We start from the raw sequence: 20,853 nt of genomic DNA, 5'->3' as shown, positions 1-20,853 counted from the left end.
TGCTATCGGGAAACCGGGCCCTGGATTTTAGTTGAGATTACATTAAAAGTACATGATCAATGTCGTTCAAGATTCTGTACAGATTATAATAGCAATTGTGAAGATCACTACAGACCTGCAACCTTTGCATGGTATCTTGAACATGCACGCTTCAGAGACAACGATAGACAGCTGCCTCTGATTAGGAACCATACTTGGCCAAAAACAAAGAAATAGACAACATAGAATGCCCACCCCACATCACACCCTGACCTAACCAAATAGAGAAATAAAACGTCTCTCTAAGGTCAGGGCGTGACAGAACCACTGGCTTAATTCTATTCTTTCCCTTTGGTTTTTGCTCATGAGTCCAACATATGAATTATTAATTTGTAGACAAACTGGAATTAAGAGATTAAGTCAGTGGCCCAGATAGAACTAGCCAAGCAAAAGATACATCTCATTCAAATGTTGATATTTGGTTGCATTGACAACCAAAACACAATTCAAGATCCAGTTTGTCTACAAATTAATAATTTATATGTTGGATTCAGGTCGCCATCCTAACCAAAAATCTAAGTTAAATAGGACTAAAACAAATCAAACTTTAAATGCACCTTTAAATAAAGTTTAATTTAGTCCTATTCTAAGTTAGATGTTTGGTTGAGACGTGAATCCAACATATTCAATATTAACTATATATATTGTCTATTTTTAGTTGAACCCTGGGTTAAATTGAAACAATAGCTGTTACAAATGCTATACAGGCCTAAATAGTCTCATTGATGATATATGACTTATAAAGTATGGTTACATTTCATTTGCTCTGTTAAATCTACCCTTTGGAATTACTTCAATAGCAACAGTGAATCTCTTTAGTTATTAAGAGATATCTCAGTAGTCATTCTCACTATAGCACATTGCTAATAGTCAGTGACAAAAATCAAAGCTGGGCTTGGTTAAAACACTGGATGGGAGACCAAATGGATCGCTGTAGGTAGACCCAACTCTCCTGTAGGAGGTGCTGCCCAGTCTATAGTTTTTTTTCTGATAGTGGATATAAGATTGAATATCTGACGTTGTTTCAAAGTTACAAATTCAACATATTTTATACAAGGTTTGCCAATGTTGAAAATTGGTTACCATCAAAACAACTGTTTATGTATAATATATATGTATTTAAATCCAATGTATTGTCCATGTAGATTCCACGTCACAATACGCTGACAAAATACATTGAAACAACATTGATTCAACCAGTTTGTACCCAGTGGGTAAAGACTGGTGTGTGTGTGTCCATGTTGTGAAATTGTTAGGTTAGATTACTTGTTAGATATTACTGCATCGTCGGAACTAGAAGCACAAGCATTCAGCTACACTCGCATTAACATCTGCTAACCATGTGTATGTGACAAATAACATTTGATTTGTGTGTGTGTGTGTGTGTACGTGCGTGCGTGTACCTTGTTGAACTGTGCCCAGGATACCAGCATGTTGCTGTAGTCTCCAGCGATGTCTGGCTTGTCGAAGATCTTTTGGGCCAGGAAGTGTTGGTTGTAGTTGTCTAGGCAACGCTGCGTTCCGACCTCCGACATGAACTTACTGTTCAGGGTCCTGCACATCTGCTTCCAGGGAACGCGTTCCGGAACCAAAAACGGAATCCTTTCCTGATGACGTCATAAGATTAGAGGTCAAAGGTTGATGTTGTGAGTGAGGTGAGCAGACGTACTGTTCAGTCTGTGTTGATAATGGGTGTGATATGAGAGGGAAGAGAGTTGTGAGAGTGAGAGAGCGAGGAATGGCCAAAGGCAGCAGGCACTCACCGGTTCAGAAAAGGCACAGTCCCAGATGATGGTTGCTAGGGCATTGTTATCCTGACTACCGTGAACGATCACCACCACTGGCACAGAGATCATCTACAAGCACACAGGAGAGCAACACCATGTCAGTACAGCCATACTAATAACTGATCATCAAGACAAATCCTTTCCATTGAGGATCTAAACTATGCTTGTATAGTGTGTCGTGAGATACTGTCAGTTTTGCCGTTCAAATTAATAACATTTCAGCCTGGGTGCCAGTCTGTTTCTGCTCTCTTGCCAACTCCTTATGGAATTGTCATGCCAAGGACAGCAATGGAGTTGGCAAGAGCATAAACTGATCTGGGACCAGGTTAATAACACATGTCACCCCAAGAGAATGTATCTGTCTGCATGTCTCAGGCCTGCTGTGCTATAATACTGCTATTACCAAGATGTTAAGAGATGTATTGCCAAGTCACCCAAAAGTGATGTCTAATCGTACCTCAATTCACATTACACAGGCCAAAGGGCGAGACCAGAAAAAGAGTGTAGAAAGAGACCAATACTTTGCTGCCATACCACACATTGGTGTCATTCGAGCTTTGACATGTTTGATCTGGCTGTACAAGTGTTATTGAATCTTGAATTAAATAGAATATTAACATTACAGAGGCCAAAGGGAGAAAGGGTTTGGAGCAGAAAAGGAGGGGAGAAGGACACCTGACCTGTATTCTGTAGGGAATGTCACAGCCAGTGATGCTGATCTCTGTGGTGAAGAAGAGCGCAAACTTCTCCTCTGTAACAGACTCTGACCCCTTTCTGTCTGCTCGCTTGATCTTCTTTATAGACTGGAGGAAATGACAGAATAAGATATATCACTTTATGAAGAATATAACAACAGAACAAGATAAATCACTTTATGAAGACTTAACTATAATTTCATTTTGACATAATTATAAGAATTTGACTTTTTCTTACATATCCTTAAGACTTACAGAATAAACCTTCAAATCTGGTTGATTCAAAAAAATCTGCCAAATATGACATTACAGGAAGCTACACAAGAAGTTTGACAGTGCATGGTAACAGCAAGGCTGCAGTACCTACCATATTCCTGAAGGTGGCACATGTACTCTTGCTGGAAGTGTTGTGTTCCAAAATGGCTGTGTTATTGATCAACTCTCCAACATTCTCACTGGAATAAACGGAACAAAAACACTTATTTAAACTCGAATATAACTTCTTAAAGGCATTAATATGGTGAGTGATATCAGTGTCTATTGTAGATTGTGACTAATTGGCCTACTATGCTCTCTGCACAACTATTGACAGCCACCAAGGAGGTTGCTCACAAAAATGTGTTATGGGATGGATCGAAATGTACAGAATGGGTACCTGGAGAAAAATGGGGAAGGGTCATGCTTTTTACATTTCAGTCAAGGGAAGGGTTTAGTTTTTGTGGTTTTCTTGTCCTGGGGAGGGACATGTTATTTGGAATTGCTGAAAGTTCAACATTTATCAGTGTTTTGGAATTAGTTGCTTATTAGGCTATACAGTGCATTCGGAAAGTATTCAGACCCCTTGACTTTTTCCACATTTTGTTAAGTTACAGCCTTATTCTAAAATTGATTAAATTGCCCCCCCCCACATCAACCTACACATAATACCCCATAATGACAAAGCTAAAAAAAGCTTTGGATTTTTTTAAAACAATTATATATTAAAAGAAAACAGAAATATCACATTTACATAAGTATTCAGACCCCATAGTTGGGAAGAGATTTTCGACATACACCATGTGCCGATTCCACGGCATACTGACACGGAAAACGACGCCGGATTCAAAACTTAAATTATTATACAAAATTCTTGCAACCAATAGAATGTTATATATATGGGGATACAATCTTCCCAGCTCTGCAGATTTTGCTGTGAGGAGGCAGAGTCATTAGATCATTTATTTTGGTACTGTCCATATGTAGCTCGTATTTGGTCACAGGTCCGAGAATGGCTGAAGAATTGCAACATTTACCTGGCGCTAACGCTGCTGATAGCAATAGTGGGTGATTTGAAAAGTCATAGTCAATCGATCAATAATATAATAGTTATTTTAGCAAAAATGTTTATCTTTAATTTACAATCTGTAGAAACTATGAGAATAGAAAGGTTCAGTACTTTTGTGAAGCATCACAGCACAGTTGAAAAATATATGGCAAATAGAAATCCAATATGGATGGTGTTAAGAGATAGATGGGAGGGGTTGAATGTAGCTGAAGGGTGGGTTGAATAAAACAAGATAACAAATGTAAAACATACAGGGACAGTAAAATGTATATAGGCTCAGAACTTTTGTGAAATAGCACAGTTACAAATATATGGCAAATAGAAATCAAACTGGATGGACATGAGAAATAGAGGAAGGCCTGGACTAAAAACAAACAAAATATAACTATTGTAAAATAGATTGTGTCTGTGAAATGTATATAGTATGTATAAACTGGAAGTAGAAGCCTAAGTGTTATTGTTTATCAGTTTACTCCAATCGGGGGTGGGGTAGTAGGGTTTGCGGGGAATAATAAAGGCAAATATATTCTAAAAAGATATGTATATTCAGTTGAAGTCGGAAGTTTACATACACTTAGGTTGGAGTCAATAAAACTTGTTTTTCAACCACTCCAAAAATGTATTGTTAACAAACTATAGTTATGGCAAGTCAGTTAGGACATCTACTTTGTGCATGACACAAGTAATTTTTCCAACAACTGTTTATAGACAGATTATTTCACTTATAGTTCGCTGTATCACAATTCCAGTGGGTCAGAAGTTTACATACACTAAGTTGACTGTGCCTTTAAACAGCTTGGAAAATTGATGTCATGATGTCATGGCTTTAGAAGCTTCTGATAGGCTAATTGACATAATTTGAGTCAATTAAAGGTGTACCTGTGGATGTATTTCAAGGTCTACCTTCAAACTCAGTGCCTCTTTGCTTGACATCATGGGAAAATCAAAAGAAATCAGCCAAGACCTCAGAAAAAAAATGGTAGACCTCCACAAGTCTGGTTCATCCTTGGGAGCAATTTCCAAACGCCTGAAGGTACCACAGGCCTACCCATTGTTAGCTTAAGATTTTGAAGAAAACTAAACGGATCCGATTGTTTAAAGTGATCTACAACAGTGCTTTGGTCCATGATGCTTTATGCTAGAAACAAGGAAAGATGTGACTCCAATGTATATGGGGATATCATTGTTTAGTTTTTTTGACATTCAGATGCTGATCTAGAACCTTTTATAGCTGAGGAGACAAGAAATGGACTTTGCTTGGGAAGTAAACTAATTCTGTCACTATCAATTGATTAAGCTATTTGGAAGAGTTTCTAAAACGGCATATCTAAGGCTCTGGTCTGTCCAAGAAGTGAGAGTAAATGGTAGACATGTTCTCTGCTATCCACTTTGTTTTAATTATTATTTTGGGTATAGGGGACGGTCACTTGTTTTCTTTTAAGCGTTCCGGGAGGGTTTAAGTAAAATATATTTTGCTGAAGGGAGGGTCATCCATTTTCATTCCAGAGGTGTCCGCTTTTCTCCACGTAACCCGTATTATAAGTAACTTTAACTCTCTAATCAGACTGAGAGAAGACTCTTTTTTGGGCCATCTTGTCATGGGTTTACAATCTAGTATGCATTCTAAGTGACTGAGTGGGCTAAGTGTAAACAAGTAATAGAAGAAGACAAATGTTACTAGACAAATATGTAAACAAAGAAATAGCCAATATTAAATTAGTTTGAGGAAGTCCAAAATCTCCCACTGGTGAACAATGATGTAGACTACTAAACGACATTTGGCAGGAGCTTTTGACCAATTCAGACCAATTCAACTCTCTAGCTTTTCTCTACCTTCTGATCACCAACCATGTCATGGCATTCCTGGGTCTGGGACAACAATGCTTCATGTCTCATATAGTGGGTATGTGTTACACAGTGGATGGAAATAGATGTAATTGTGATTATTATTTTTTTATCATTGATCTACACAAAATACTCCATAATGTCAAAGTAAAAAGTGAATACAATTTTTTTTCTTACAAATTAAATAACAAAAATATAGTCGTTGCATAAGTATTCACCCCCTTTCTTTAGGCCAGCCTAAATTTCACACAACAGAGGAATACACTTTTTGGCCTAAATGTAAAACGTTAAATTTGGGGCAAATCCAACATAACACGTCACTGAGTAACTGCCTCCTTATTTTCAAGCAGGGTGATGGCTGCATCATGGTATGGGTATGCTTGACATCGGCAAAGACTGGGGAGTTTTTCAGGATAAAAATACATGGGATGGAGCTAAGCACAGGCACAATACTAGAGGAAAACCTGCTTCAATCTGCTTTAAGCCAGACACTGGGAGAGGAATTCACCTTTCAGCAGGACAATAACCTACAACACAAGGCCAAATCTACATTGGACTTGCTTACCAAGAAGACATTGAATGTTCCTGAGTGGTCAAGTTACAATTATGATTTAAATCTGCTTGAAAATCTATGTTAAGACCCCAACACCTCGACAGAGCTTGAGAAATGTGCAAATATTGCACAATCCAGGTGTGCAAAGCTCTTAGAGACTTACCCAAGAAGTCTCTCAGCTCTAATCGCCGCTTAAGGTGTTTCTAACCTGTATTGACTTAGGGGGTGAATACTTATTTAATCAAGGTAAATAAGTGTTTTATTTTTCCTCCACTTGAGTATGTTCTGTAAATCATGGACAAAAAGGTAGCCTAGCGGTTAAAAGCGTTGGGCCAGTAACCGGAAGTTTGATGGTTCGAATCCCAGAGCCGACAAGGTGAAAATGTGCCCTTGAGCAAAGCACTTAACCCTAATTGCTCCTGTAAGTTGCTTTGGATAAAAGCGTCTGCTAAATGACTCCAATGTAAAAAAAAAAAGACAATTAAATCCATTTTAATCCCACTTTGTAACACAATAAAATGTGAAGTAATCCACGGGGTGAATATTTATGATACCCACTGTAGTTCAGCAAGACAGTAGTGACGCAAACTTAAACATCCACCACAGTGTTTTTCAACATCCGGTTCGTTGATGGAAGCAGTCCTCAACCTCACAGGAAGAAGGACCATAACGTACTGGTCCCAACACAAAAAAAGACTGTAGCTTGCCTGTCCCCGGTACAAAAAAGTTGAGAAGTACTCCACTACATCACTGACCTGGGTACGCTGCCCAGCTGTCCGAGGTTCCTAGCCTGGGCCTCAGTGATGATCTGGGCCTTGAAGAGGACTGGTTTCCCGGGTGCCACCTTCTCCCCCAGCAGGTAGCGCACCGTGGTGGAGAACTTAGACTGGGTCTTAATCACCTGGGGAGGCTGCTTGTCCACCATCAGGGAGCTGCAACCATAGAAATAGAGTTAGTAGAATGATCAATGGGTCTGTGATGTGTAGACTGCTAGCCATAATGTCCCCCCAAGAGAGCTGCAACAGGGTAGCACAGGAGAGGAAACATGACTTAGTCAAATGAGTCAGTAGTGTGCTGGTATGTCCGCACTACTAAAGGTTTTTAAAGGAATGGGGTACTTGTCTGGGGAAACATTGTCGATTCTGAGCATTTCCTGAAAAAGGGAAAATAACACCCAAAAATGAAATGACCAGCAACAACAATATGACCCAGGCATAACACTAGGTGTTAGAAAGGCCCTCTCACTGCCCAAACTGGTTGAATCAACATTGTTTTCATGTCATTTCAACAACAAAAAAATCTATGTGACAACATTGAATAAACATGGAAAACTGAGTGAATTTACAAAAAGTCATCAATGTAAAGGAATTTCGTGTTTTTTTTGTTTTTTTTATCCAACTTTTATATATATTTGTTGATTGCACGTAGAATTCACGTCAGTTGCCAACTCAATCAAATGTAAATCAAAACTAGATGCTGAACTGACATCTGTGTCCAGTGGGCTGGCCGACTGGCAGGTCATAAAGGGAGGGACAACGTTAAGTCATGTGGGTTCCAGTAGGGCCTACAAAAACGTTTTGTTTGGTTTTCAAACGGAAGACATTTCAGTGAAGGCAAATTTGTTTTCTAATACATAATACCACGACATTAACGAATTAGATCAAACATATCAAGAAAACACAAAACTGTATTTTAATAAGCCTACAGTTTGGGTTGAAAGCACAGTCAATGCGGGATGAGGGACTAAGATAAGCTTTTACTGTCTGTTTCCACAGAAATTTGATTTGCGTCTTTAAAACTCCATACAGGACATATACTTTCTCATGGACAGACTACGTAAACATGAATGGTACCAAATAATACACGATTTTAGTTCTGGGTTAACCAAGATTACAGGACAATACACATACAAAACATAGAGGACAGGGGATTTCCTAGGGAACTATGCAAGTGAACATAGAACTAACAGCATTCCCTATATAGTGCACTAGTATTTAAACCGGTCTTATTGGCTCTGGTCATAAGCATCACACTATTATAGGTAACACAACCGACCTCTGGATTAGAGTTTGCAGCAGACGTCCCAGTCTCTCTTGCAGCTCCGGGATTGGTTCCCCGGCCAGCATCACTTCCTGTCTCAACTTCCCGTTCACCCCCAGGAGTTGTTCACACCTCAAAAGAGGAAGAGATAGGGTGTTAAATTCATCAGAGAGAAGGGGGAGGGAGAGCGATAGGGGGAAGGGAGAGAGAGAGAGAAAGAGAGATGTAAAACACCAAATAATGCATGCAGAGCAGAATTAGGCCGATACCCTCTAATTATCAAAATCCAGAAAAGAGCCACCTAAAAGGAAGCAATTCACAAATCTTCCATAACAAAGCCATCACCTACAGAGAGATGAACCTGGAGAAGCGTCCCCTAAGCAAGCTGGTCCTGGGGCTCTGTTCACAACCACACACAGACCCCACAGAGACCCAGGATAGCAACACAATTAGACCCAACCAAATCATGAGAAAACAAAAAGATAATTACTTGACACATTGGAAAGAATTAACAAAAAATGTAGCAAACTAGAATGCTATTTGGCCCTAAACAGAGAGTACACAGTGGCAGATTATTTGACCACTGTGACTGACCCAAATTTAAGGAGAGCTTTGACTATGTACAGACTCAGTGAGCATAGCCTTGCTATTGAGAAAGGCCGCCCTAGGCTGTCATAAGGTGAATGCACCAATTTGTAAGTCGCTCTGGATAAGAGCGTCTGCTAAATGACGTAAATGTAGGCAGACCTGGCTCTCAAGAGAAGACAGGCTATGTGCACACTGCCCACAAAATGAGGTGAAAACTGAGCTGCACTTCCTAACCTCCTGCCAAATGAAGGACCATATTAGAGACACATATTTCCCTCAGATTACACAGATCCTCAAAGAATTCAAAAACAAACCCAATTTTGATAAACTCTCATATCTACTAGGTGAAATACCACAGTGTGCCATCACAGCAGCAATATTTGTGACCAGTTGCCGCAAGAAAAGGGAAAAAAGTGAAGAACAAACACCATTGTAAATACAACCCATATTTATGTTTATTTATTTTCCCTTTTGTACTTTAATTATTTGCACATCGTTACAACACCGTATATAGACATAATATGACATTTGAAATGTCTTTATTCTTATAGAACTTCTGTGAGTTTAATGTTTACTGATCATTTCTATTGTTAAATTCCCTTCTGTTTATTATCTACTTTGCTTTGACAATGTTAACATATGTTTCCCATGCCATTAAAGCCTTTGAATTGAACTGAGAGAGAGGGGGGAGGGAGGGAGAGCGAGAGAGGGGGGGAATGGAGGTGGGGGGGGGGAAATGGCAGGTCACAAAGCAATGTTACACTTCAAATCATACACCTGCAAACATATACAAATGTTGATGTGTGTCATAACTGATTAGACAAACCAGTCATTCACAGAGGATTAACCTTTACAGACAGTTTGCATAAAAAGGCTCAAATAGTCAAACACGACAATCTGAAACTTGAGAGTCTTCATTTGTATATGTGTTTACCCATATGGGCTTTAGCTGTTTAATAGTAATTTGCCTAGAGAAATTGTTTTATATGGATGGATGCAGTCGGGTATGCATGCGCAAGGAATAGGGGGGGCGGGGACATGTGTCTCGGCGGCTGGGCATGTGTCTGCTTGTCCGTGCGTATGGACAGGGTAACATGGCTCCTCGGGTATCTGAACATCTTTGTGGTATGGTTGACTGTTTACAGGAAGCCTATGTGAGGAGAGCTCTATGTATATGAAGGGACGCTGTTGTTATGCATACAGTGGCAAGAAAAAGTATGTGGACCCTTTGGAATTACCTGGATTTCTGCATAAATTGGTCATAAAATGTCATCTGATCTTCATCTAAGTCACAACAATAGACAAACACAGTGTGCTTAAACTAATAACACACAAATGATTGTATTTTTCTTGTCTATATTGAATAAATAATTTAAACATTCACAGTGTCGATTGGAAAAAGTATGTGAACCCCTAGGCTAATGACTTCTCCAAAAGCTAATTGGAGTCAGGAGTCAGCTAACCTGGAGTCCAATCCCTGAGACGAGATTGGAGATGTTGGTTAAAGTTACCCTGCCCTATAAAAAACACTGACAAAATTTGAGTTAGCTATTCACAAGAAGCAGAGCCTGATGTGAACCATACCTCGAACAACAGAGATCTCAGAAGACCTAAGATCAAGAATTGTTGACTTACATAAAGCTGGAAAGGGTTACAAAAGTATCTCTAAAAGCCTTGATGTTCATCAGTCCACGGTAAGACAAATTGTCTATAAATGGAGAGTGTTCAGCACTGTTGCTACTCTCACTAGAAGTGGTCATCCTGCAAAGATGACTGCAAGAGCACAGTGCAGAATGCTCAATGAGGTTAAGAAGGATCCTGGAGTGTCAGCTAAAACTTACAGAAATCTCTGGAACATGCTAACATCTCTGTTGACGAGTCTACGATACATAAAACACTAAACAAGAATGGTGTTCATGGGAGGACACCACAGAAGAAGCCAATGCAAAGTCAGTTACTTTAAGGAGCAGTTCTCTCTCTGTGGGTTTAACCCAGGAAGTTCTGGAAAATGGTTCAAGACCTGGAGAATATACCCAACCCTCCTCATCACAGCTGCCCATGTCCCTTAATGTTGATGATGTGGTTGTTACTGACAAGGAGCACATGGCTGAGCTCTAATCACCAGTTCATTAAGTCAGGATTCCTATTTGACTCTGCCATGCCAGTCCAACATTTCCTCATCTCCCACCCCTTCTAATGTGACTATCCCTGATGCTCCTCTCTCTTTTTCCCCTGCCCCGCTACAAAGTTTCTCCTTGCAGGCGATCACTGAGTCCGAGGTGCTAAAGGAGCTCCTTAAACTTGACCCCAAAAAAACATTTGGTTCAGGTGGTTTAGACCTTTTGTTCTTTAAGGTTGCTACCCCTATCATCGCCAAGCCTATCTTTGACCTTTTTAACCTGTCTCTCCTCTCTGGGGAGGTTCCCATTGCTTGGAAGGTAGCCACAGTGCATCCTTTATTTAAAGGGGGAACTCAAGCTGATCCTAACTGTTTTAGGCCAACTTCTATTTTGCCCTGTTTATCAAAAGTGTTGGAAAAACGTGTCAATAATCAACTAACTGGCTTTCTTGATGTCTATAGTATTCTCTCGGGTATGCAATCTGGTTTCCTCTCAGGTTATGGATATGTCACTGCAACCTTAAAGGTCCTAAATGATGTCACCATTGCCCTTGATTCTAAGCAATGTTGTGCTGCTATTTTAGCTAAAGCAGTAGGAAGCTCTCTCATCCATTTATATGCAGATGATACAGTCTTATACTCAGCTGGCCCCTCTCTGGATTTTGTGTTAAACGCTCTACAACAAAGTGTTCTTAGTGTCCAACAAGCTTTCTCTGCCCTTAACCTTGTCTTGAACACCTCCAAAACAAAGGTCATGCGGTTTGGTAAGAAGAATGCCCCTTTCTCCACCGGTGTGATTAATACCTCTGAGAGTTTAGAGCTTGAGGTAGTCACCTCATACAAGTACTTGGGAGTATGGCTAGATGGTACACTGTCCTTCTCTCAGCACATATCAAAGCTGCAGGCTAAGGTTAAATCTAGACTTGGTTTCCTCTATCGTAATTACTCCTCTTTCATCACAGCTGCCAAACTAACCCTGATTCAGATGACCATCCTACCCATGATAGATTACGGAGACTTAATTTATAGATTGGCAGGTAAGGGTTCTCTCAAGCAGCTAGATGTTCTTTACAATTCAGCCATCAGATTTGCCACCAATGCTCCTTATAGGACACATCACTGCACTCTATACTCCTCTTTAAACTGGTCATCTCTGTATACCCGTTGCAAGACCCACTGGTTGATGCTTATTTATAAAACTCTCTTAGGCCTCACTCCCCCCTATCTGAGATACCGACTGCAGCCCTCATCCTCCACATACAACACCCGTTCTGCCAGTCACATTCTGTTAAAGGTCCTAAAAGCACGCACATCCCTGAGTCGCCCCTCTTTTCAGTTCGCTGCAGCTAGCGACTGGAACGAGCTGCAAAAAACACTCAAACTGGACGGTTTTGTCTCCATCTCTTCATTCAAAGACTCAATCATGGACACTGTTACTGACAGATGTGGCTGCTTTGCGGGATGTATTGTTGTCTCTACCTTCTTGCCCTGTGCTGTTGTCTGTGCCCAATAATTTGTGTACCATGTTTTGTGCTTCTACCATGTTGTGTTGATACCATGCTGTGTTTTCATGTGTTGCTGCCATGCTATGTTGTCGTCTTAGGTCTCTCTTTATGTAGTGTTGTCTCTCTTGTCGTGATGTGTGTTTTGTCCTATAGTTTTTATTTTTAATCCCAGCCTCCATCCCAGCAGGAGGCCTTTTGCCTTCTGGTAGGCCGTCATTGTAAATAAGAATTTGTTCTTAACTGACTTGCCTAGTTAAATAAAGGTTAAATAGAAATAAATGATGTCTGAGTGTTGGAGTCTGTCTGTGTGTACATTTAAAAAACAAGAAAATAGTGCCGTCTGGTTTGCTTAATATAAGGAATTTTATGTACAGCATTTGTTTTTACTCAAGTATGACAAATTAATGTTTTCCACCACTGCACACACACACACACACACACGCGCGCGTGCGCAGGCCTCACCACGTCTGCAGAGGGCTGAGGTTGTCATCGAAGGGGTGTCCAATAGTAGCTTGATGCTGTTCCCACCTCCAGGCTTTGATCCTGCTGATCAGACGAGACTGACACTTCTCCAGACTAGACACTGCCTCCTGGAGCAGCTGGACACGCTTCTGCAAACAGACACATGTGCACGCACGAACACACGTACGCACACATAGTTTAGCTCATAGAGAGAGAGTTATGCAGAGAAAGGCAAACACAGTTTACAGTACTGGGAAACTCCGACCTCAGGGAGACAAACAGTTCATACAGGGAGAGGCAAACAAAACTAGTTTAGACGGCCCTCCGGCCATAGAGATCCACTTAGAGTATAGGTGTAGCAGGGTCATGTTCAGAAGGGCACACCGTAGCAAAATGTTTTAGACAACTTCAGGTATAGTCTCTCATGACAGACGTAACAATAGCAGGCTCACACGTGAGAACAACAATTGTGTGTGTGTTACGTAATAGCTTACCTTGGCTATGACTTGGCCATTGTACTCATGCTGTTTGATGTTAGTCTGGAGTTTGGTGACTTCTGAGATGCTGGAGTCCATCCCATTGGTCTGGGTCTGCTGGAGAGTGCCTGTCACCCAATTCAATTTAACATTTATTTATTTTATTGGGCCGTTTACACATGCAGCCAAATGTGGATATTTTTTCCACTAATTGGTCTTTTGACCAACCACATCAGATATTTTCACATCAGCTCTTTTCCAGAGCTGATCTGATTGGTCAAAAGACCAATTAGTGAAAAAATATCAGAATTTGCCATGCTGTGTAAACGCAGTCAAAGTAGCCTTGTCCCAAGCCAGAATGGCCCATAAGCCAGGAGCCTATCTCCTGTTTCTATAGCGTGAGGCAGCTGTACAAGTCAGGGGAGAACGACTGCCCCCTCTCACTGAAGCCAAGGAAGTTCAAGGACGACCGCGGTACTGCAGGCATTGTTAGCAGAAAACAGGATCCCCCATTATAGTGAATGGAGAAATTACTATCTTCGTGGTTAATCTTAGAGTAAAAAAAAAAAAAAAAAAAATTGAAGACAATCATGGTACCAATAATTGCTTCTAACACACCAGATGTATGTCCTTGAACCAATTATTTGAAAATTGTGCACAGAAATAGTTATAAGGATAATTTAGTTGCTAATGGCAGCCTGCAGTAACCCGGTCGGCCTTCAAATTGAGTTACTCAATGAGAGGGGGAAGCACTGAGCTAGCCTGCAACTTCACTTCCTGGAGAAGCTCAACTGTGCATGTTATGTCTCCATGAGACGCCATCTTAAGCGACTTCATTTGGCTTAAATGCGCTATTGAGGAATTAATGGTGTCACTTGATCAATGGCTTTGTCCAATCATATATATAGTCATTGGTACTAGTACACCCCCTAAACAGGACGCTAGTCTGTCGCAGGGCCTTGGAGGAAAATAATGCACACTGGGCTTCATTTCAACTAGACACAGAATTAAATGGCTGTGTTTACACAGGCATCCCAATTTTGATCTTCTGCCCAATTATTGGTAAAAGATCTGATCTGACTGGTCAAAAGACCAATTATTGGCAAAAGATCACAATTGGGCTGCCTGTGTAAAAACAGCCAAAGTCCGCCATGAGCTCATAAAGAGTTTCAGAACAGGAGTGAACAAGATCCCATGGACAGTGAGAGACCTGAGCCAAGATCAGCACTCCTACTCTGAGACACTTAATGAATACTGGCCCAGCTCTCTGTTCCCAGTCTCTCAGCAACAGGGCGTTCCTTCCTTTATTTTATGTCTGCTAAAGTCAGCAGGCAACAATGTACTCTATGTATCCTGGGAGATATTCAAAAGCTAGTCAAAAGCTCTTTCTTTCCCTCTCTCTAAAGCACCTGCTGTCTTGGCCTTTTAACGTTTTAGTTACATTCGGATGAATGACGTGCCCAAATTAAACTGCCTACTACTCGGGCTCAGAACGTAGGATATGCATATTATTAGTAGATTTGGATAGAAAACACTCTGAAGTTTCTAAAACTGTTTGAATTATGTCTGTGAGTATAACAGAACTCATATGGCAGGCAAAAACCTGAGAAAAATCCAACCAGGAAGTGGTTTGTAGTTTATCAAGACTGGGCCTATTCAGTATACAGTGACTTAGGGTTCATTTTGCACTTGCTAAGGCTTCCACTAGATGTCAACAGCCTTTAGAAAGTAGTTTGAGGCTTATATGGTGAACAGAGAGCGAACAAAGGAAGTTGGAAGTTGTTGACTCAGGAAAGGACATGAGTTCATTGGCACGCATTCACGTGAGGGGTAGCTGTGTTCCATTACATTTTTCAAGACATTGGAATCGTCCGGTTGGAATATTATTGAAGTTTTATGTTAAAAAGGCCCTAAAGATTGATGCTATACATCGTTTGACTTGTTTGACACGTAAATAGAACTTGTTTTGACTTTTCGTCGTGAAAGTTTCAGGGCGCTTCCTACATTTGGAGTAGCTTACTGAACGCGCTAACAAAGAGCACATAAATGATGGACTTTATTGAACAAAACAACATTTATTGTGGACCTGGGAATCCTAGGAGTGCATTCTGATGAAGATCATCAAAGGTAAGTGAATATTTATAATGCTATTTATGATTTTAGATGACTCCAAAATGGGGGGTATCTGTATTGCCTGCTGTTGTTTTCTGAGTGCAGTACTCAGATTATTGCAATGTGAAGCTTTTTTGAAATCTGTCACAGCGGTTGCATTAAGGAGGTTCCTATATGGTAGGCAAAAACCTGAGAAAAATCCAACCAGGAAGTGTGGAAATCTGAGGTTTGTAGTTTTTCAAGTGATTGCCTATATACAGTGACTTAGGGTTCATTTTGCACTTCCTAAGGCTTCCACTAGATGTCAACAGTCTTTAGAACGTTGTTTCATGCTTCTACTGTGACTGGGAAGAGCATAAGAGGTCCTGGAGTCAAATGACTGAGAGAATGACATGAGCTCAGAGGCGCACGCTCACGTGAGAGTTAGCTGTGTTCCTTTTCTTTTCTGAAGACATTGGAATTGTCCGGTTGGAATATTACTGAAGTTTTATGTTAAAAACATCTTAAAGATTGATGCTATACATCGTTTGACATGTTTCTACGAACGTAAATATAACTTTTTTTTACTTTTCGTCGTGACATTTTGCGCGCGCTTCCTGCATTTGGAGTAGTGGACTAAACGCCTGAACAAAAAGGAGGTATTTTGACATAAATTATGGGCTTTATCGAACAAAACAAACATTTATTGTGGACCTGGGATGCCTGGGAGTGCATTCTGATGAAGATCATCAAAGGTAAGTGAATATTTATTATGTAATTTTTGTCATTTCTGTCGACTCCAAAATGGCGGGTATCTGTATGCTTGTTTTGATATCTGAGCGCTGTACTCAGATTATTGCAAAATTTGCTTTCGCCGTAAAGCTTTTTTGAAATCTGACACAGCAGTTGCATTAAGGAGAAGTGTATCTATAATTCTTTGAATAACTGTTGAATATTTTATCAACGTTTATGATGAGTATTTCTGTAAATTGATGTGCTCATTCACCGGGAGTTTTGGGAGGCAAAACATTTCTGAACATTACACACCAATGTAAAATGGGGTTTTTGGATATAAATATGAACTTTATCGAGCAAAACATACATGTATTGTGTAACATGAAGTCCTATGAGTGCCATCTGAAGAAAATCATCAAAGGTTAGTGATTCATTTTAGCTGTATTTCTGGTTTTTGTGACACCTCTCCTTGCTTGGAAAATGGCTGTGTGGTTTTTCTTGTCTCGGCGCTGTCCTAACATAATCTAATGTTATGCTTTCGCCGTAAAGCCTTTTTGAAATCGGACAATGTGGTTGGATTAATGAGATGTGTATCTTTAAAATGGGATATAATAGTTGTATGTTTGAGAAATTTGAATTATGAGATTTTTGTTGTTTTGAATTTGCCGCCCTGCTATTTCACTGGCTGTTGAATAGTGTGTCCCGCGGGTGGGACGCTAGCGTCCCACATACCCCAGAGAGGTTAAAGACATGCTCCGGAAATTTAGCGACAACAATTTTTTTAACTTGGGCTGAATGTGTCAATGTCTAGTTCATACATGCATAATCTATGAGCAGAATTACTGTTTTACCTCAACTAGCCACAAAATCCCTAGTTTAAAAGTGACTGTTTACTAGAAGCTGTGCGGCACCATTTTCCCTACATTTCCTCCCACATGGATCAGCCCACTAGCAATTCGAGTTCCAGCCAATGACATTCAGAACCTCACCATTTAAGTGACAGCTAGCAAGATACACAATGACGTGGTGCACATAATGTATGCACGCAGGACTGTCAGTCAATTGTTGATTAAAAACGTCTACTAAATGGGGCAACTTTTGGCTCGTGAGCGCTACTTTCAGAACTACTGGCTAAAAAGTATACAAAAGTACCAGAGAATCTCTTTATCCCCAGCCATCTCCCGCCCCGGAATGGATTCATAGTTCTGCCTCTCTCATAGCTATTTGCTATGCAAATGCTCAGCTCGAATTAGGATTGCGGCTAAGTGTGACATGTTTTGCTATGGGGAAATGCTAACGGTTCCCCGTCTTAGTAATACGTGTCTTTGGTATTTCTCACCCTGCATGGACTCATAGTTCTGCCTCTCCCAGTTGAGCTCCTCCTGCAGCTGGTGGATCTGCTGTCTGCAGTCCTGGATCTCAAGCACCTTGAGCACAAGCAGGTCCACGTCTCTGGTGGGGGGGGCTGCAGCCATGGAATCCTGGGCTGGGGGTTGAGGGAAGAGGGCTAGGGCCGGGATCTGGGTAGACTGTGGAGGGGGAAGACAAAGTATTAGAGGTGTGTCTGGTGGTGGGGGCAGGGCCCATGGGGTCCTGGGCTGGGTTGGGGCCAGGGGGAAGTGGCGTGAGGGGATTTGGGTAAACTATGGAGGAGAGGAGCGGACTGGTATTACCTATTATGCCCACATATTAAACATTCAAATGTTTTAAAAGTTAAATGTAAAAAAGTATAATTTTTTACACGCAGTTTTCTTATCATATTAACAATCCAAAACATATTTTGTGTTGGAAGTGAACTTTTGTGGTTTCTGTGGCCCTCCTATGTGCCACAAGACTGTGTTGGCACGCTGAGCTAAAGGCTTTGTTACACTTACCGCCTGACTGAGCAGCTCTCTCTCCTTCCTCAGGACATCCCTGACTGTGAGTACCAGCTGGAAAGGTTGGGAGCGGAACATATTCTGGAAGGCAGGCAGAGTTCCCATCAACCACCAGACCATATCCACATAGTCAGGTCAGTTGATTCAATATAAGATAACGATATTACTGAGGTCAACATGTTCCCTCTGAGTACTGAGAACTGTTAGCCTGGTCCTAGATCTGTTTGTGCTATCTTGCTAACTCCATGTGTGACAATTCCATAAGGACTTGGCTAGAGAGTAGAAACAGACTGGCACCTAGGCTACTGAACTGTATGTTTTGAAACCTGTATTGTCAGTTTTTCTCTTTACAGTAAACAATGGCGAGAAGGCCATGTATAAGGCCCTGAGTGGGCCACTTCAGTACATTTGTGTGTGTGTGTGTGTGCGCTTGACCAGGTTGACAAAATAGGAAAACAAGAACAATACTGAAAAGTAAATATGCTATCTTAGGTTTAAGGTTTACGGTCAAATGCCCACACCAGTAGAAATCCACTATTTAGAGCTGAAAGACGATGGACGAAGATTACCCATGATGTTGCCAACAATTTAAGTCAACAAGTCATCGTTTTAGTCAAAGTATGATATACACTGTGTACAAAACATTAGAAACACCTGCTCTTTCCATGACATAGACTGACCAGGTGAATCCAGGTGAAAGCTATGATCCCTTATTGACGTCACTTGTTAAATCCACTTTAATAAATGTAGATGAAGGGGAGGAGACAGGTTAAAGAAGGATTTTAAAGCCTTGAGACACACAGTTTCCTGTGTGTGTCAAGAATGGACCACCACCCGAAGGACATCAAGATAACTTGACACAACTGTGGGAAGCATTGGCGTCAACATGGGCCAGCATCCCTGTTGAACGCTTTCGACACCTTGTAGAGTCCATGCCCTGACGGATTGAGGCTGTTCTGAGGGCAAATATTAGGAAGGTGTTCCTAATGTTTTGTACACTCAGTGTATTAGGGCTTGAAGTGACAAATCCGAAATGCCCACTTTGTACAAAACCATGAGCTAGATTAGGTTAGCAAGATAGTTAGCTAGCTAGATAAGGTTAGCATGCTAGCTAGCTACACTGACAGCTGTCAGTGCCCTATTTGTTGATGTTTATCAGCTCCATGTAGAGATTCCCACACCCAATTTGTGAATATGTATAAATAGCCTCCGTCCGCTGGTGGAACCTAAACATACATTTAATCTCTAGGACAGGAAATTGCTTTGAAATAGTGTCATCAACTTCCTCAGGGGCTAGGTTAGGGTTAGCTTTATCCCCACCACCGTCTTCAAAACAGTTTCGAATTGCATATCTGAAGAAGTGCAGGCTATTGTTAATCACTCCCTGTTCACAGTCACTTTCCCCACTGCAGTAAAAACTGCTATGTGTCTGAAGAAAAGTAATCTAGATTCTTCAGCTGTTATACATTTTCGGCCACTCTCCAACCTTCTATTCTTAAGTACATTTCTGGAGAAATTGATTTTTAAACAGCGAAATTATTTTTTAAGCGCTAGCTGCATTTAAAAAAAAATCCTATCTGTTTTTTGTGCCCACCACAGCACAGACAGCCTTAGTTAAAGTGGTAAATGATCTTAGAGCCAACACAGATGCCAAACAGCTCTCTTGTACTCTTGGATTTAACTGCTGCATTCGACACTGTTGACCATGATGTCGTTCTGGACTGACTGGAAAGGTGGGTTGGTCTCTCCGATCCAGCTCTAAATTTTGTTCAGGGACTAAAGTATTTAACTGGTCAAGAGTTTTTCACCCTTGGTGAACATAACTCAGAGAAAATAGATATAATGTTTTAAAAAATAAAATAAATGCATGAAATGAAAATGAAATGAAAAGGAAATGTATGTATTCACTACTGTAAGTCGCTCTGGATAAGAGCGTCTGCTAAATGACTAAAATGTAAATGTAATGTTTGGTGGAGAGGATAAGTGTGTGTGTATCTACTGTACCATGTTCCTGGAGATATGCTGCAGCCTCATCCTCTCCACCACGTTGGGGTTCTGCCCGGCTAGATTCTGTAGGCAGGATATGATCTGATCGAGCAGGGTCAGAGCCTGGGGCTCCTGGTCTACCTTCTCTGGTTCAAAGTCCTCCCTGGGGAGGAAAGAAAGAAAGAAAGAAAGAAAGAAAGAAAGAAGAGAGAGAGAGAGAGAGAGAGAGAGAGAGAGAGAGGTGTTTGTGTATCCACTTTCCCACTTTTATTTGTCAAAATTCAGACTGTATGTGTGCGTCATACCATCTCTGCTCCTCGATCCAGTTGGCCAGGTAGCACCTGACGTCCATGGGAAAGGAGGGGGAGTAGAGCTCGTTGAGGGTCTGTGTGGCCAGATAGGGGATCAGCTGTTTCATCTGCGTCCACTGTGCCATGGTGAAGCAGAGCTGGAAGAGACAGGAATAAAGGACATTGAATTATGTAATATATCCATAAACATACAGGCTGCATCACAAATAGGACCCTATTCACTATATAGTGCACAATGTTTTACCAGACCCTTTGGCATAAGTCATTCAAAGCCACATTGCTGTGTTATTAGCAGTTCATGTGTCAGCTAATGTAGCTTTGGTTGAATTCCATCTTAAACCAAAGGGAATAGTGAATACTTGAGATAAATCTGTGAATATAAATCCATCATAAAGAGGTCATTTTTTAGAGAAGATTGAC

General features: G+C 40.9%; 1 protein-coding gene across 2 annotated transcripts in view; it reads right to left on the bottom strand.

Moving 5' to 3' along the window:
- The window catches only part of stat6 (signal transducer and activator of transcription 6, interleukin-4 induced), a 50,439-nt gene that overhangs the window by 10,620 nt on the left and 18,966 nt on the right, over positions 1–20,853 (bottom strand). For both annotated transcript variants that reach the window (XM_029722423.1, XM_029722424.1), the window contains 12 exons: positions 20,428–20,570; positions 20,141–20,285; positions 18,134–18,217; positions 17,599–17,788; positions 13,452–13,561; positions 12,958–13,106; positions 8,299–8,415; positions 6,999–7,175; positions 2,889–2,976; positions 2,507–2,629; positions 1,803–1,895; positions 1,443–1,646 (listed from right to left, as the gene is read on the bottom strand). In XM_029722423.1, coding sequence (XP_029578283.1) covers positions 1,443–1,646; positions 1,803–1,895; positions 2,507–2,629; positions 2,889–2,976; positions 6,999–7,175; positions 8,299–8,415; positions 12,958–13,106; positions 13,452–13,561; positions 17,599–17,788; positions 18,134–18,217; positions 20,141–20,285; positions 20,428–20,558 — 1,611 coding nt within the window. In that variant the 5' untranslated portion in view covers positions 20,559–20,570. The remainder of the gene's footprint in view (positions 1–1,442; positions 1,647–1,802; positions 1,896–2,506; positions 2,630–2,888; positions 2,977–6,998; positions 7,176–8,298; positions 8,416–12,957; positions 13,107–13,451; positions 13,562–17,598; positions 17,789–18,133; positions 18,218–20,140; positions 20,286–20,427; positions 20,571–20,853) is intronic.

The sequence above is a fragment of the Salmo trutta genome, chromosome 30, assembly GCF_901001165.1.
Source record: "Salmo trutta chromosome 30, fSalTru1.1, whole genome shotgun sequence".
NCBI lineage: Eukaryota > Metazoa > Chordata > Actinopteri > Salmoniformes > Salmonidae > Salmo > Salmo trutta.
The sequence above is the reverse complement of the archived record's forward strand: the minus strand, read 5'-3'. Positions and strand labels throughout refer to the sequence as shown.